The sequence below is a fragment of the Humulus lupulus genome, chromosome 1, assembly GCF_963169125.1.
Source record: "Humulus lupulus chromosome 1, drHumLupu1.1, whole genome shotgun sequence".
NCBI classification, from domain to species: domain Eukaryota; kingdom Viridiplantae; phylum Streptophyta; class Magnoliopsida; order Rosales; family Cannabaceae; genus Humulus; species Humulus lupulus.
Genome location: NC_084793.1, coordinates 271,924,746 through 271,941,531, shown reverse-complemented (window position 1 = coordinate 271,941,531; position 16,786 = coordinate 271,924,746). Strand labels below are relative to the sequence as shown.

The window sequence follows — 16,786 nt, the reverse complement described above, 5'->3', positions numbered from 1 at the left end:
AACCCAGTTTCGATCAAACCTGTAATGACAGGTTGTTGCAGTGTGCCCATATTTCAGACAGAGTTGACACAGGGGCCTATTGGTGTTAGATGAGCGAGCATAGCTGCGAGGGGGAAATCTTGATGAATTCTCCGAAAAGGAACCTCTGCCAGTTTGAACTTGAGGTCGATAAGGACCATTTCTTGAACCAAATGTACGATTTGCAGACATTTTGGTGGAGAGATCCATCATGGAAGTGTGTCGTTCAAGACGCGTTTCATGAGACATGAGAAGGGCTTGAACTTCTTCAAGAGTTAAGACATCACTTCGAGAAGTAATTCCAGAAACCACAGGATCAAACTCCGGTCCCAGTCCATTGAGAAGATGAAGAATCAAATCAAGATCAGTGATTGAGTGACCAGCAATAGCTAAAGAATCACATATGGATTTGATCTTATCAACATAGTCTGAGATAGGGGTGAGCATCTAAACCGACAAACCGCGGTGACCGACCGCACCGCACCATACTAGACCGCAAACCACGGTGTCAAAAGTGTAATGGTTCGGTATGGTTTGTATTTTAGCTAAACCGCGCGGTGTGGTGCGGTGCGCGGTTTGGCGGTGTGAAATTTTGGTTTGCACCGCACCGCACCGCATACTTACAAATATATTAAAAAAAATAAACTTTACATATATACCATTTTTTATAGTTACTCAATATGGGAGACTTGTATATTTTTTTTGTGTTTCACTGAACTTAATTGATAACTTGTGATGTTGTTTAGAACTTATTAAGGATTTGTTATGAACTAAGGATTTAGTATTTTTTTTTTAAATTTAAATTTTGTTATGACATATTTTTTAACACAAACTGTGGAAAACCGCCCAAACCACATCGCATAAAATGGTTTGGTTTGGTCGGTTTGGTGCAACCAAATCACACCGCATGGTGTGTTCTAGTTACTAAACCGCACTTGTGGCGTGGTGTATTAAAAAGTATTCAAACCGCCCAAACCACACCGTGCTCACCCCTAGTCTGAGATGCTGAGATTACCTTTATGAATGTTGGAAAGTTGACCCTTGAGTTGAAGTAATCTCGCTTTGGACTGACTGGAGAATTTCTGTTCGAGTGCTTTCCACACAGCATAAGATGAATTGTAGCTAGAGACAGTGCCAAGAACACCTTCGGACATCGATGATCGAAGCCAGGACAGAAGGAGTTGATCCTTACGTCGCCATTGGAGGAAAGCAGGATTGTTCTCACCATTGACGAGCTTGGGTGGAGGACTGAGATCACTGAACAGAATCTCATCAAGATCGTGACCAATTACGGTGGGAACGACTTGAGATTTCCAGGCCAGAAAATTAGCTCGATCGAGCTTGATCGTGAGAGAGGAAGACAAAGAATTGGAAAAAGGATTCCATTGTGGAAACGCAGAGGCTTGCGGTGGAACAGGTTGTGTCTGAGGCCGAGGATCAGTGACCCCAACTGGAGACGAGTTGTTGCCGGAAGAGCCATGGACGTGAGTTAGAGTGGCTCGGATACCATGTAAGATTTCACAAAGAAATCAAGAAAACAAGAAGAAAAGAATTGAAGAACAAAGCCTCAGAACAATGCTTGCTAATTACAGAGCATTGTGAGGTAGAAAGTTGTATTTATATACATCAAGGCTCATACAAGTGTGAAGCAATCTGTTATTACAGTTACAAAGCAGAAAACTAAAATAACAAAATTGGAGCCTAAACCAACTAATTTTCTAACTAACTAGCTGTTGGTTATCACTAGTCAATCTTTCTGGGGGTAGTTCAACAATTAGGAGGGAGAGAACCGAAACTATTTCTTTGGGGTGACCAAAGACCCAGAACAAATTGACCGTTGAGATATTCTCCTCAATAGTTAGTACGTTCAGTTTATTCTAATCAGCCATCGTTCAGCAGCTTGAGGTTTTCAATTGGAGGTGAATATCGGGGACAAATTATATTTAAAGGCCACCTGTAGAATACAGTTTTGAGACCTTTACAAGTTTTAGAGACTGGTCATCTAAATTATTATAGACTCATCATCTATCTCAGAAACTAAAATATCTTGTCACCAGAAGTCTTTACACGAACAGAGACCATCTTTGAAATGGTGAAAGCGGTTTCTGTCCCTCACCACAATTTCTCGATGATAAATCTTAGAGATGAACTTAGTAGCAGAATGGCAATCACTACAAACTCTCAAGTTCTTCACTATCCGAATAGGAGTTCCTGGTGGTGTATTCAGGAGAGCAAAAGCGATAGCCAGCTTTTCACTGTGTCTGTTCAAAGCATCTTCCTTGTCTTCTTCATCAATATCTAGCAGTACCTCTGATGTACTAGGAACATAACCAGCTCTCTTCATCTCCCTCCTCATCTCCTCCACCATCTCATAAATTTCTTTGTATTGCTTATGTGATTTATCGCCAGCCACAAACTCATAAATTTCGCTGTCTAGCTCAATCATGGTGCTCCCAGGGATCTTTTTCATCCCTTTTTTGTCCATCATCTCTCTGACCTTGGTTTTCTTCTCCCAGTGAGACATTTTTGCATAAATGTTGGAAAGTAGTACGTAGTTAGACTCGTGCATAGGTTCATTTGAAATTAAGCTTCTGCTGATGCTCTCTCCCAGCTTGAGCTCACCATGAGCACGGCATGCGTTTACCAGAGTTCGCAAGATTATTGAATTCGGCTCAAAGGGCATTTTCTTAATGAACTCCACTGCTTCCTTGACAAGTCCAGCCCTGCATAGCATATCCACCATGCATCCATAGTGTTCTATCTTTGGAGCAATATCATATTCTTCTGTCATTAAACTGAAATAACCTCTTCCTTTATCAACTAAACCAGAATGACTACAAGCAGAAAGCAACCCAATAAAGGCAACGTTATCCGGAGTCATCCCACTTTCTATCATTTCCTCAAACAAAGAAACTGCCTCTAAACCACGGCCATGCATTGCCAAACCAACAATTACAGACGTCCAAGAAACTATTGTTCTTTCCCTCATCCTTCTAAATAATTTCAAAGCTTTATCAACATCACCACACTTGGCAAACATATCAATGAGTGCATTACAAAGCTCCACGCTTCTCTGAATCTCTTCTTTGTCAACGTAAGACTCCACCCACTTCCCAAGCTCAAGCGCTCCCAAATCCGTACATGCCGAAAGAACCGATACCATAGTAATCTCATCCGGTCGGACACCAGCAATCTGCATTTTCCTAAACACCTCAATCGCATCCGTAGATAATCCCAGACGCACATACCCTCCAATCATGGCACTCCAGGAAACAGAATCCCACTTCCGCATTTCATCAAACAGATTCCGAGCATCCTCAATAGCACTGCCACAACAGCAATACATGTGAATCATGGTATTTCGAACATGAACGTCATCGTCAAATCCAAACTTTACCGCTGACCCATGAACCATTTTTCCTAAACCCAAGTTCCCAAGACCAGCACACGCCTTGAGAACAAAAGGGTACGTAAATTTATTAGGCAAAATTCCATACCCAAGCATAGCATTGTAAACTAACAAAGCTTTCTCCTTTAGATTGCTGGTATGAGCATAAGCTCTAATGAAAGTATTGAAAAGGAAAGCGTCGTAGAGATTGGAATCGGCATCCGTGGAGAACACGAAGTAGGAAGCATAGTCAATTGCACCGAGTTCCGATGACACGGCGGCGAACTTGGTGAGAACCAGTGGGTTGTTTCGCAAACCCAACTTGAGTATTCGAGCGTGGAGTTGAGCAAATCTGGGGAGAGTGTCACAGGCTTCAATCAGCGATAAGCAAGTCTGTTCCGCCGATCTCTTGCTGCCGGCGTCGGCACCGACGATTGACTCGGTAACTGTACGGACGACTCTAATTTTAACTTTCTGGAATTGCATTAGGCTGGAAAATAATTTCACAGAGAAGTCTGTGAAATCATCAGAAGTTTCTAACGATTTCAGGTTATTGAGCTTAATAGTCCGTCTCTACTTTTTCCTTGGAGAACTATTATTCTATATATAAATATATATATTTTATTTTCTATTTTAGAAAAACAAAAAAGGAAAAACGTGGAGCTAATTAACTGGCGTTTAAAACTACCAACACAAACAAAATACCATTCACTTTTGCCACGTGGATGGTCAAACCAGAGCCACGTCATTTGTCTTCAACCTCAGAATATGTATAAAAGACTTTCTGATTTCTGTAGCTTCTTTTTCAGTGACATTGAAACCTGAAAGCTCCAACAACGTGACTAAGCTTACGTAGAGAAACAATGAGAAGAGCTTTTTCAATCTCAGGGTTTCGATCTCTAGGGCTTGTTCGAAGCCCAACATCTAACTATTCTCGCTTCATTGCGCTTCGCTGTTATTGTCAACCACTCCATCTTTCTCAATCAAATTCAGGTTCTTATCTCTTAATCTATTTGTATATATACACACAGGAAAATTATTTAAATTCTCTCTCTGAGATTATGTTATGGATTTTCTCGACCAGGGCCGCTTTCGCAATATAGGAGTCTGGTTGAACAAGGGAAGCTGCAACATGATCCGAATCAGGAAAGAGTTGCTTTGGAATTGGAGAATTTACTTGGGAGATTGGAGCAGTATGAAAGAGAAATGGAGGAATATCATGTATAATTCTACCTTTCCTATGTTACAACAATGCATAAAGCCTCATTTCTTTTGTCTCTTAGATATGTTTTTTTTTTTTTTTTTTTTTTTTTTTTTGCATTTTCAGGAGAAACTAGCAAAGTGGGAGGACAACAGGGAGAATGAGCGGCGCAGGATTTTAATGAAGGAAGCTGAGCTTAAGCAGCAGGACTCATGGACATCAGTAACCAGGCACCAAAGTAGACTCTTTGGGAGATGGATGTTTAGGTAATAATAATATACCAATTCTTGCCAATTGTTTATATGAAATAGGCCGCATTCACTAAATAAGTTGACACGATCAAGATCTGTCGTGATATCAAAAAGTTAGCATTCGTCAACGTAATTTCTTTATTTTATTATGTTATGGTTCAATAGTGATACTAGTTATAGTTTTTATGCCTTGTGTTCTGTTAAAGCTAGAAATACAAGTTTTGTTGCTTAAATTTTATACGAGTGTCTGATATGTGATGGTTATGCCCCAATCTCAGTAGGTCTCTCGCTCAGTGTTATGCATAAAATGTTGTTCTCCTTTTCAATTTAATCAATGGAGTTTTGCTTGACTCAGGAGAAAACCTGAAAATGTAGAACCAGGAGTGGGCAAATGGGTTTCATACCTGAATCGAGAGAGGAAGTTGGATTCACTTGTTGGCTCTCGTCCAACTGCTCCTCCAGCCCCAAAAGGACTATATATATGGGGCAATGTTGGAAGTGGTATTTTCTTAGTGAAAAATTCTTTCAGAATCCATGTTTAATCTCTCATTAATTATATACTTTTGCACATATCAACTTTTGAATGTTCAAATCACACTGGACTGCATTAGGGACACTCTTTTAGCTCATCATATTCATTGAAGCTACTCATGTAGTCACTAACTAAAGAAACTTATTGGTGTGCCAGGAAAGACCATGCTTATGGATATGTTTTATACTGCCACACAAGGAATTGTTAAACATAGAAGAAGATATCATTTTAATGAGGTGAGCTATGATGTGTGATAGAAACAAGTGGTAAACAAAACTCAGTTTGTATTGATCAGAGCCATATACTCTACAATTATCTAAGTACAGTGGCAAGATATTCGAAAGATGCAACTTGAGCAAAGATGCTCGCTGCTGGATATCTCTCTCATGCATATCCCTTTTATCCCTTTTCTCCTCTTCTCAAAATATAAAAATACAACACAAACAGAAATAAGCACCTGCATGGAAAGCAAGGTGGCTAACAGAAAGTCTCTCACAAAAATACCCCAGCCTGACCAACATCCCACCCTAAGTTGACTTCGTTAGATGTACAAAGTTATGCTGACTTGTCTGTCTTCTTTTTGTGACTCATTTTTTCTGCTCTATCCTTTCTTGTTATGCCTCATGGACATGAATTATGTTGGGGTCTATCAATGTAACATTTCATGTTTGGAGTACTTATAATAAATATTCATTTTTTTGGTGTCCACTTGTGTTCCTCATCAATCTCATGTATCCATACAGAAAGTTGGTTAAGGAAACTATTCATTGTCTGTACGGTTTAAACTTTTCCTAGATGAATAACATTTCCAAGTTTCAAGAAAAAAAAAAATACACACAGAGCAAGTTATGTGTTTACCATCTTTATATGCAGGCTATGCTAAAAATTAATGAGCAGATGCATAAGATATGGAAGAACCAAGTGGAGGGAAATTCATTACAGTCGAATGTTTCTAATTGGATTATAAACCTTCCCTTTGATTCAAAAGTTAAGGAGTGGTTGGCTGCAGAAGAAAGATACAAACAGGAGGTTCAGGTGAAAAACATTCTTCCAGATGTAGCAGATAAGCTTTTCATTAGTCGGCAGGTTGATTGTAAAGGAGCTAGCATTCTCTGCTTTGATGAAATACAGGTGAGGTTAAATGTTTCCTGTATAAGCTAGCATAGCTGCAGCTTTATTAGGTGAAGTTTCAAAATTAAGTTTCAGCGTTGGTTCCAAGTTTTTTACCTGTATTTTTCTTCATATTGACATGATTCTACAATCCTAGTTTACAGCATTCACATTTTTTACTTTAGTTTTTATGCTTTCTCTTTCAGACTGTTGATGTATTTGCTATTGTGGCATTGTCTGGGATTTTAGGCAGATTGCTAAGTACGGGAACTGTTCTTGTGGCCACCAGTAATCGTGCCCCAAAGGACTTAAATCAGGTCAGTACTTTAAATATTTTGCATCGGATATAAAAATAAAATTTTCATTTGTAAGTTACCAAGTTAAGTTTTTGAATTCGTAAGCAGGACAGCACTTGGCTAATAATTATTTGCTTGTAATTTCAAAGTCAGAAATTGGGTAATTTTCTGATATTTTATTTCTTCACATTTAACATATATTTATACAAGGCTAGGTTACCCTAATTGTGAAAGAAAGAAACCCTAACAGAAACTTCCTAAAATAGTTTGATTTTTTCCAACACTCCCCCTCAAGCTGGCTTGTAGATATTCTTCATAGCCAGCTTGCTACTCAACAAATCAAATTGTTTCTTGAACAATCATTTTGTGAAGATATCAACCACTTGTTCTCCGGTAGGGATATAAGTCATACAAACTGATCCATCTTCCACCTTTTCCTTAATGAAGTGTTTATCCACTTCCACATGTTTTGTGCGATCATGAAGAACTGGATTATGAGCAATCGAAATAGCAACCTTATTATCACAATACAACCTCATAGGTGATGATGGTGATATCTTCAATTCTCCTAACAATCTTCTTATCCACAGAATCTCACACATACCATATGCTACAGTTCTAAACTTTGCTTCGGCACTGCTTCTAGCTACCACATTCTGCTTTTTACTTCGCCATGTAACTAAGTTGCCTCCACTGAATGTGCAATAGTAGGTAGACCTTTTGTCAACTACACTTCCAGCCCAATCTGCATCTGTATAAGCTTCAACTTGTAGATGTCCTCGAGGTCTAAACATAAGGCCTTTCCCAGGTGTTCCTTTTAGGTACCTTAGAATTCTGTAGATTGCCTCGAAATGAAGTGGTCCAGGTGAGTGCATAAACTGGCTCACCATACTCACTGCGAATGTTATGCCTGGTCATGTGTGAGATAAATAGATCAGTCTCCCAACTAATCTCTGATAACACTCCTAGTCCGTTACTTCTGCCAATGGCGCGGGTTGCAACTTCACATTTGGTTCTACTAGAGTTTCAACAGGCTTACATCCCTGTCTCCTTGAGTAAATCAAGAACATACTTACGTTGACTTACGAAAACACCTTCCTTGGACCTAGCAAACTCCATTCCGAGGAAGTACTTCAGTGTGCCCAAGTCTTTTATCTCAAATTCTTCAGCAAGTCTTCTTTTTAACTTTTCTAGCTCACCATGATCACTCTCAGTTAACACAATATCATCCACATACACAATTAAAATGGCTACTTTAACTTCTTCTAAGTGTTTATAGAACATCATGTGATCAGCTCGACCTTAAGTGTATCCATGGCGTTTTATCACCCTACCAAAGTGCTCAAGCCACGCTCTAGGAGACTGCTTGAGTCCATATAAGGACTTCTTTAGTTTACACACTTTCCCAACTCCAAAACTATTCTCAAATCCGGGTGGAGGACTCATGAATACTTCCTCTTCTAGGTCTCTATTAAGGAAGACATTTTTCACATCTAGCTAGTATAAAGGCCACCCTGAATTAACAGCAAGAGATAGTAGCACTCTGATGGAATTTATTTTTGCTACAGGTGCAAATGTCTCTTGGTAGCCAATCCCATAGGTTTGAGTAAAAACTTTTGTAACCAGCCTAGCTTTATATATTTCAACACTTCCACCAGCTTTGCTCGTTATTGTAAAGACCCATTTACATCCTACATCCTTTTTTTCTTTTGGTAACTCTACAATCTCTCAAGTATCATTCTTCTTCAAGGCATTTATCTCTTCAAACACTGCTAACTTCCAACTCGAATCCACCAATGCTTCCTGTATATTTCTAGGCACAACAAGATCAGAAATATTAGTGGTAAATGTTCTATAATTTTTGGACAGATGGTTGTAAGAAATGTATTTGGCTATAGGGTATTTGGTGCAGGTCCGAATTCATTTTCTTAGGGCAATTGGAAGGTTAAGATTTGATTCAGGGGCTGTTTCTAAGACAGGTAAGGAAATGGTGAGAAATAACTACTCTTTTTTATATTTTATTTCTGATACATATTATACAACTTAGGGCTAGAACTATATATAGGCTATAAAGTATCACTGCATTAAATACAGAATAGGAAACAATCCCTATACCCAAGGAAACCCAAAAGATCAAATCATTAATACTTCTATTTCTCTATCCGACAACAACAGGTTTAGGTCAAGATTCTTCAGTGTTGGAATTAACTAGTAACGACAGATTTGGTTCAGACAAATTTGGAGACAAGGTAGGAGAATTACCTGGTATTGTTGGAGGAGCATCGCTCAGGGCTTCAGTTGGAACATGTGCTTGAATGAATTGGTGGTCTTTACTTCTTTCAGTAGCATTTTTTCTAGAATAAACCACATGCTTAATATTTGTATGATTTTTAATTAATCGTAGTATTTCTTTTTTTGACAGACCAATTTCAAATTCACACTCAGTAGTAGGTTGAGTTTCTTTAGAAGGAATAGGAATATCAAGAATAACATTGGGTAAATGGTCAATTTCCCAAAAATTTGATTCCACTGATTTCTCCCCTGAATTGAATTTTTGGTAAAATACCGAGTATTTTCTAAGAAAGTAACATCCATAGATGTATAAAACCATTTGGTAACACATTTATAACCCTGTTTATTAGGAGGATATCCTAGGAAGACACACCTTTCGGCTCTAGGTTCAAGCTTAGACCTAGATATTTTAGGGATGTGCACATAAGCGGTGCAACCAAAAATTTTCAGAGGTAAGTTTGAATAAATTCTTGAACCTGGAAAATTTGTTTTCAAGCATTCTAAGGGAGTAATGTACTGCAAAAGACGAGTAGATATTTAGGAATGTTCATATGAAACATCATAGCCCTAGCTTCTTCTAGCAAATGTTTATTTTTACGTTCAATCAAGCCATTTTGTTCAGGGGTATCGGGACAAGTGGATTGATGTAAAATCCCTTTTTTGTTACAAAACTACCTAAGATTTTATTAAAACATTTAGTCCCATTATCAGATCTTAGAATACTCATTTTGGTTTGAAATTGGGTTTCAATCATAGAGTAAAAATCTTGAAAAATTTGTGCTACTTTAGATTTTTCTTTCAGTAAATAAACCCAACAAAGACGAGTATAGTCGTCAATAAAAGTAACAAACCATTTTTTTACCGGAAATAGTGGTAACCTTCATGGTTTTAAAAAACGGTTGAGGCGTACGCCTCGAGGCGCGCCTGGAGGCGAGGCGGTAAAAAAACGCCTCTGAGGCGCCGCCTCATGGAGTGGCAGTGAGGCGCACGCCTCACATGAGTGAGGCGGACGATTTTGAGGCGAGGCGGGCTGAGGCGGACTGAGGCGTATGCCTCATGTTTCTGCACTTTTTGGCTGTTATATTGCCTCACACGTGGGGCTTTCTTAAAATAGTGTTTTGGGCTTTTCTTTTAACTAAATGGGCTTAAAGTTTGGGCTTATTTTATCAGATTTTAAGTTAAAAAAAACCCTAATTTCTTCCTAACCTTCTCACGGCAATCCCTCTTTTCTTCTCTACCATCATCTCACAGCAGCATCTCCCCTCTCTCCATCATCTCACAACAGCATCTCTCCATCATCTCATCTCAGCTCTCCCTCACACTCTTCATTTCTCTCCTTTTCACGCAAGAAGCTCTCTCCTCACTCATTTTATGCTCTCTCCCTCACACTTTTCTTCTCCACCATCATCTCACAGCAACATCTACCGATTAGTATGACTTTGATATGGACTAATGTGTTCTTTGTTATGAATTCTATGAATTTTATAAAATTTCATGAATTTTAGGATATTTTATGAATTTTATTATATTTTTAAAATTTTATTTGTTCTTATAGTTGAGGCGTACGCCTCGTTGCGCCTCGAGGCTTACGCCTCGCGGTACTAAGAGAAAACGCCTCGCCTCGCGATTTCGCCTTTTAAAACCTTGGTAACCTTGGAAGGTCCCTAAACATCACTATGACAAAAGATAAAATGGTTGTGAAGGACGATAAAATTTGGGAATATAAGAGTTATGGTGGCTCTTGGCCAATAAACAACTATCACAATGAAAAGATAAATGATTCAATTTTTTGAATAATCCAGGAAACAAATGTTTTAAATAAGAGAAACTAGGATGGCCTAATCTATTGTGCCAAATCATTATTTGATCATAAATAGAAAAAGAACTAATAAGTCCTTCGAGTTCAGGTCCTGAAAAATGCAATGAGATTCATAGAAAACGACAGAACAATTAGAATCTCTAGATAATTTGCTAACTATTAAAAGATTACAATGAAGTTGAGAAACATGGAGAACAAAGTTAAGATCTATTCCCTCAGATAATGTAACTAAGCCTTTTCTTGAAACAGGTGAGAAACTACCATTAGCAATCCTAACTTTTTCAGTACCAGGACATGGATGATGGGATTTAAATAATTTAAGTGAATTGGTCATATGGTCAAAAGCTCCGGAATCGATGATCCACGGAGTGGCTGGTGTAAAAAAACAGTTGAGAGCATAAATTTCAGTACTTGTATGTGCCACAGAAGCAACAGAAATACCAGAGGATTGTGGGTTAGACTTTAGCAGCGCCTGAAGATGCTCCATCTGCTCTTTGGTGAAGGGGCTTGTCTCGGCCTCATTGGCTGTAGGAGTTCCACGTCCTGCCTTGTCAGTCTTGCTCTTCCAGTTGGCTGGTTTCCCATGAATCTTCCAGCAAGTCTCACGGGTATGGCGTGGCTTATTACAAAAATCACACCAGACCCTTGGCTTCTCATTAGATCTTTGTGAACCAGTCCTACTATAACCTCCTCAATGCCAAGGTCGATCCTTCAGCAGTAGTTCCAGCAACCCTTTTTCCTAGCATAGCATTCCTTCTACTCTCTTCTCGTCTAACCTCCAAAAAAACTTCACTAATGGAAGGCATAGGTTGCCTACCAATTATTCTCCCCCTTACTTCATCAAACTCAACATTAAGACCAGCCAAGAACTTGTATATCCTATTATCCTCAACAGTTTTCTTATGGTGATGACCATCCTCAGCAGATTTCCACTCATAAGTGTCAAACAAATCTAGATCTTTCCATATTCTTTTCAACAAAGTAAAGTATTTAGTAACATTATCCTCACCTTGTTTTACATCACCGAGTTTGAGATTCAACTCAAAGATTTGAGATTGATTCCCTAAATCAGAGTACATCTCGGTTACATTGTCCCATAGTTCTTTGGCAGTTGGGTAACACAAGTAATTCGAGCTAATCTCCTCCTCCATAGAATTGACCAACCAAGTCATAACCATAGAATTCTCTGCATCCCATGTAGCAAACGATGGATCATCCTCCTTAGGAGCCACCTTCTCGCCAGTCAAGTAGCCCATCTTTCCACGTCCTCTGATATACATTCGAATCGATTGAGACCATCTCAAAAAATTATCACCATTAAGTCTAATGGTGCTAATTTGAACAAGGTGAGATTCAGAGGTGAGTTTAGGGTTTTCGGTAGTGTTAGGAGTGACAATGGCATTGGCTGGGTTGGTGTCAGATTCAATGCAGATTTCAGACATTGTGAAGGGAAGGGGAGAGAGGGTTGGCTCTAATAGCAAGTAAATTGGGTAATTTTCTGATATTTTATTTCTTCACATTTAACATATATTTATACAAGGCTAGGTTACCCTAATTGTGAAAGAAAGAAACCCTATAATTAATACAAAGAAATATGTATAATAACTATTTTCCTATCATAGACAATTGCTAGAATATTCTACACTTTACAGCAAATATACTAAAAACAGAAACTTCCTAAAATAGTTTGATTTTTTCCAACAAAAAAGTAAATAAATAAATTGATCAATGATTGTCTGCAAGCAGTTTATTTAGTTATATTAAAATTTACTGATGATTGATTTATAGTATTGATAGTAACGGTGCTTTCTAGGACATTCACAGAATGTTTTCACTATGAAGTTTAATATTGCTATGAAAAAGCATTCATGCAGGATGGTATGCAGCGGGAGATTTTCCTTAACTTTCTTGCCAAATTGTATGGGCACTGTGAGATTGCTCTCATTGGAAGTGATATTGATTATCGCCGTTTAATAGCTGGAAGATCTATAGACCAGGTGAGGGTTATGCCGTTCCATTTATTGTCTCAATATAAAAGTATGATTATTACTAAATGCTATCATGGTCATGTTCAGAGATCCCAATCACTAATTTTTTGTTCTAATTTTATTTCTATTCTGTGAAAAAGTATATTTTAAATTGTAGTGTGAAGTTTAGTTATTTGTGATTGCCCTTTCAATGGTTTATGATCATTTGCCGGATCAGTCCTATGTGTCATTGATAGGCCTCCCATAAGATTCACTTATGTGAGACGTAGAAGAAATAATAACTAACAATTGTTAGTTATTGAAGGGGTGTTGGCTGTTGTAATATTGTTAGTTAGTTGGTTTTGGTTGTTAGGCTGTTAGTGAAGTGTCAAATGAGTGTAACCAGAGTCTGCAGTTAGTTTTGGATGGAGTTTGGTTAACTCGAATCAACCACTGTATTGTTACTGAACTAGTCTTTGATATGAGGCTAGGGTTTGAATAAATCTTCTAGCTCAGTTTTATCAGCCATGGCTGCCGTTCATGGTATTTCCCCAAATATTTAAAATAATGCATCAATTGTGCATCAATTATTCAGTTATGAATCAAGTTAATTGATAATTATATTTATATTTGAAATGCGGGATTCTAATTATGGTTTGAATTTTACTTGTACGTTCAGGCTCACTACTTTTGGCCTCTGGATAGCATGGCTGTGAAGAATTTTGAGAAGATGTGGCATGAGAACACAGACAATGTAGGAGGCCAGATTGTCTCTGTTACTATTCCAGTAATGTTTGGAAGGTGCATTAAGAATTTAATATTATCAATTTTAGCTAATTCTCTTCTATCCATTTTGTTAACACTAGTTTCTTTAATCAGAATGCTGGAGGTTCCAGAAAGCTGTAATGGGGTCGCAAGATTTACATTTGAGTATCTATGTGGTCGGCCGGTATTATTCTTTTCCTGTATATAACGAGGCAGTGAATCTTGTATCTTTTTGTTCAATCATGTCTTTGGTGTGATCAATTGTCTATCCCAAGAAGGTCCCTGAAACTTAAATTTTTTTATTGTGCAAATCTATAACCAAGGCACTGATATTCTGATTTTGTTGTTTCCTTATGAAACTTGCTGATAACATATGACTTCAACTTGTTTATCTTTTGAAAAGTGGGAAAAAAGAAAAGAAGGTAAGCACATAATTGAAGTTTAAATAGAAAAATTAGTCTCAAAAGGCCACAAAAAGGGTATTTTTATATGTTTTTGGTTTGAAAGTAAATATTTTACTCTGTTTAAAATCACTTCCTTGTCTCTACTGATATTCTGCATGGTTATTGAAAGCTGGCTCTTCTGTTAATGTGCGTTCTGTTACTTGATTGACTTCAGGTAGGTGCAGCAGATTATATTGCGGTAGCAGAAAACCATCACACAGTCTTTATATCTGATATTCCAGCAATGAGTATGCGCATTCGTGACAAGGTACTATTGTTGCCTTTCGGTGAATAATATCAAGGGCAGTTGATGTATGTTGAATTAGTTGCTAGGTGTTTTCATGCTCACTGCATGATGCAAATCCTCCACATAAGCCAGTATAATTCAATGGGCCAAAAATAATAATGATAAACTGTCTTCAATGACACCTGGATATGAGGAGAGGAAAAGAGAGGACTAAATATCCCCATTGAGACAGTGAAATGTATGATATGAAAATTTGAATTTTTAGTTTCATTCCTTTGTATACGTACAAACTTAATAGTATGTGTATATTTGCTATTGATATGCCCAATATCTAATATGAGTATAAAAGTCAACTATGTCTTACACAGTGCTTTACATTTATTTTGGCAAATATTTGCCTATACTTCAGGCACGGAGGTTTATTACATTAATTGACGAGTTGTACAATCATCACTGCCGCCTTGTTTGTTCTGCGGCGGCTTCAATTGATGAGTTATTTCAAGGAACTGAAGAGGGTACACTTTTTGATTTGGAGAGGCAAGTATTATCCGTGTCATATTTAGTTAAGCACTTCCTTTTAGTCTTGTTCTTATTTTTATTATTGCTATTGTTATTATGAAGTCTTGTTCTTGTTCTTCTCTCATTTTCTTTTTCTAGAATAATTCCTGTGTTTCAAACTCTTGTGTAAGCATGTAAAGTATGGATAAATATACCTTTCTTCTTTTTGTTTTTTCTAGTTTCCAATTTGAAACAGAGATGGAAGGCACAAAGCTTCGTCGAAATGTTTTAGAAGAAGGGAATGTGGGTTCAGGTGGTACCTCAACCAGTATTGTAACCATGTTATCTGGTGAAGAAGAGATGTTTGCTTTCCGTAGAGCAGTAAGTGGCATTAGAATCAGAAATCCAGAGTAATTATTTAAACTATCTATACAGTAACATAATAACTGTTTCGTGTGTCAAAAAAAAAAAAAAAAAAAACATAATAACTGTTTCGAAGATACTTTATAAGGACTTGCATCTTAATCAATTGTCCGCCATCCCACCTTAATATCTTACATTATATCTACTGCAAGTCATCTGTTCTATTTGACAAGCGGCTGTCTACGCAGGTATCTCGTTTGATTGAAATGCAGACGCCTTTATATTTGGCGGGAGTTGGTAGCCTTCATCCTTATTTCCGGAGACAATGCCAACAATCTGAAACTAATTTTGCAAGCTACTTGCATTCTCAGCCGTCACTCTAAGCACCACATTAAGAGAGTACCAATTCTGCTCTGAAATATAACTGAAAAATATAACTCTGTCATGTAATAATGGATAAACAACTGGTGGGACTATTTTTTTTTATCGCTATTATTATGGAGTAAGAGTCCAATTATTTTATTCTTTTAATATTCGGTTTCAAATAATGGAGTTCCATATTCTTTTAATATGCAGGGGGGGGGGGGGGGGGGGGGGGGGGGTTACTTTTTGCATAAGTCAATTGTATTTTGTATTGTGGATTTCATAGTAATAAATTTCATATCTGGGCATGGCTTTGTGTGTATTGTATTTTCCAAACTATGTAAAAAAACATCTTGTGTCATTAAAATTTCTAGTATTTAGTTCTATGTAACAATTTGATAACTTGATTCATGAAATGAAGAAACTAATATCTCAAGTTGCATCATAAGAGCAACTTCATGGGCTTCCTAAAAGCGACTCCTTAGCTATTTTAGGGGGCTCCGGTGAAATTTTTTACTTTAATTACTATCTAAGAGTGGCTAGAGAGCAAGCCAAATGTGGAGAGTATCCTATTTTTTTTTTTTGTATATTATTATAATAAAAAGTAACTTTATTTTATAATTATTTTAATATATTGGACAACTACATTTTCGCATTATAATTATTTTAACAATACTGTAAAACTACCTTAACTAAAATAAAAAGTATAGTTGGAGTGGAATGAATAAAATGTATCCCTAAAATAAATTTTTTGCTACTTAGGGGGCTCCCTTGGAGTTGCTCTAATTACTTGGTAATATTAATAAAAATGGAAATGTTCCATTGGTATAAGGTAAGCTACTAAATTCTTAGTGAGATTTTGTATTTTTTTTTTCATTTTTATTGTTACGTTTGTTTGGTACTATGTCTTTCTTTGTAGAAGGTGGTTCAATCGCTCGACCCCCTTGTTTAGTGAAACTAATTACCCCTACTGGAAGGTAAGAACAAGAGCTTTCATCAAATATTTGGATGAAAAAGATTGAAGATCTATATTGATAGGTTTTAAGGTAAGATTACTTTCTTCGAGGAGGTAAAGAATCTTAACACATTGAAAACAAAGAGTTGATAAAATCTCTTTGGATCTTTGAATTAAAAATAAAAAAATGCTTCAAAATGAGAAAACAATTGCCTTGAAAGCCTCAAAAGAAGCTGATGAAATTTCAAAGGAGGATGATAATGAAATGACCTTGTTAT

At 37.3% G+C, this 16,786-nt stretch overlaps 2 protein-coding genes across 3 annotated transcripts; one reads left to right on the top strand and one right to left on the bottom strand.

Annotated features, from left to right (window-relative positions):
- Positions 1–1,570: 1,570 nt before the first annotated feature.
- LOC133806722 (pentatricopeptide repeat-containing protein At4g21065-like) lies at positions 1,571–3,972 on the bottom strand. Its single transcript, XM_062244817.1, has one exon. It carries the CDS (start codon positions 3,890–3,892, stop codon positions 2,069–2,071), a length of 1,824 nt encoding a protein of 607 aa, XP_062100801.1. The 5' UTR covers positions 3,893–3,972; the 3' UTR covers positions 1,571–2,068.
- A 241-nt stretch (positions 3,973–4,213) lies between these two features.
- On the top strand, positions 4,214–15,738 carry LOC133806711 (uncharacterized). Of its 2 annotated transcripts, none has more exons than XM_062244805.1 (14): positions 4,214–4,399; positions 4,491–4,627; positions 4,734–4,873; positions 5,214–5,359; positions 5,547–5,626; positions 6,264–6,521; positions 6,707–6,817; positions 12,782–12,904; positions 13,554–13,675; positions 13,754–13,823; positions 14,258–14,350; positions 14,739–14,866; positions 15,067–15,208; positions 15,439–15,738. In XM_062244805.1, the coding sequence occupies exons 1-14, from the start codon at positions 4,270–4,272 to the stop codon at positions 15,571–15,573; spliced, it is 1,815 nt and encodes a 604-aa protein (XP_062100789.1). In that variant the 5' UTR covers positions 4,214–4,269; the 3' UTR covers positions 15,574–15,738. The 2 variants fall into 2 exon arrangements, with proteins under 2 accessions (XP_062100789.1, XP_062100792.1); XM_062244808.1 differs by having other exon boundaries at positions 15,067–15,237.
- Positions 15,739–16,786: the final 1,048 nt, after the last annotated feature.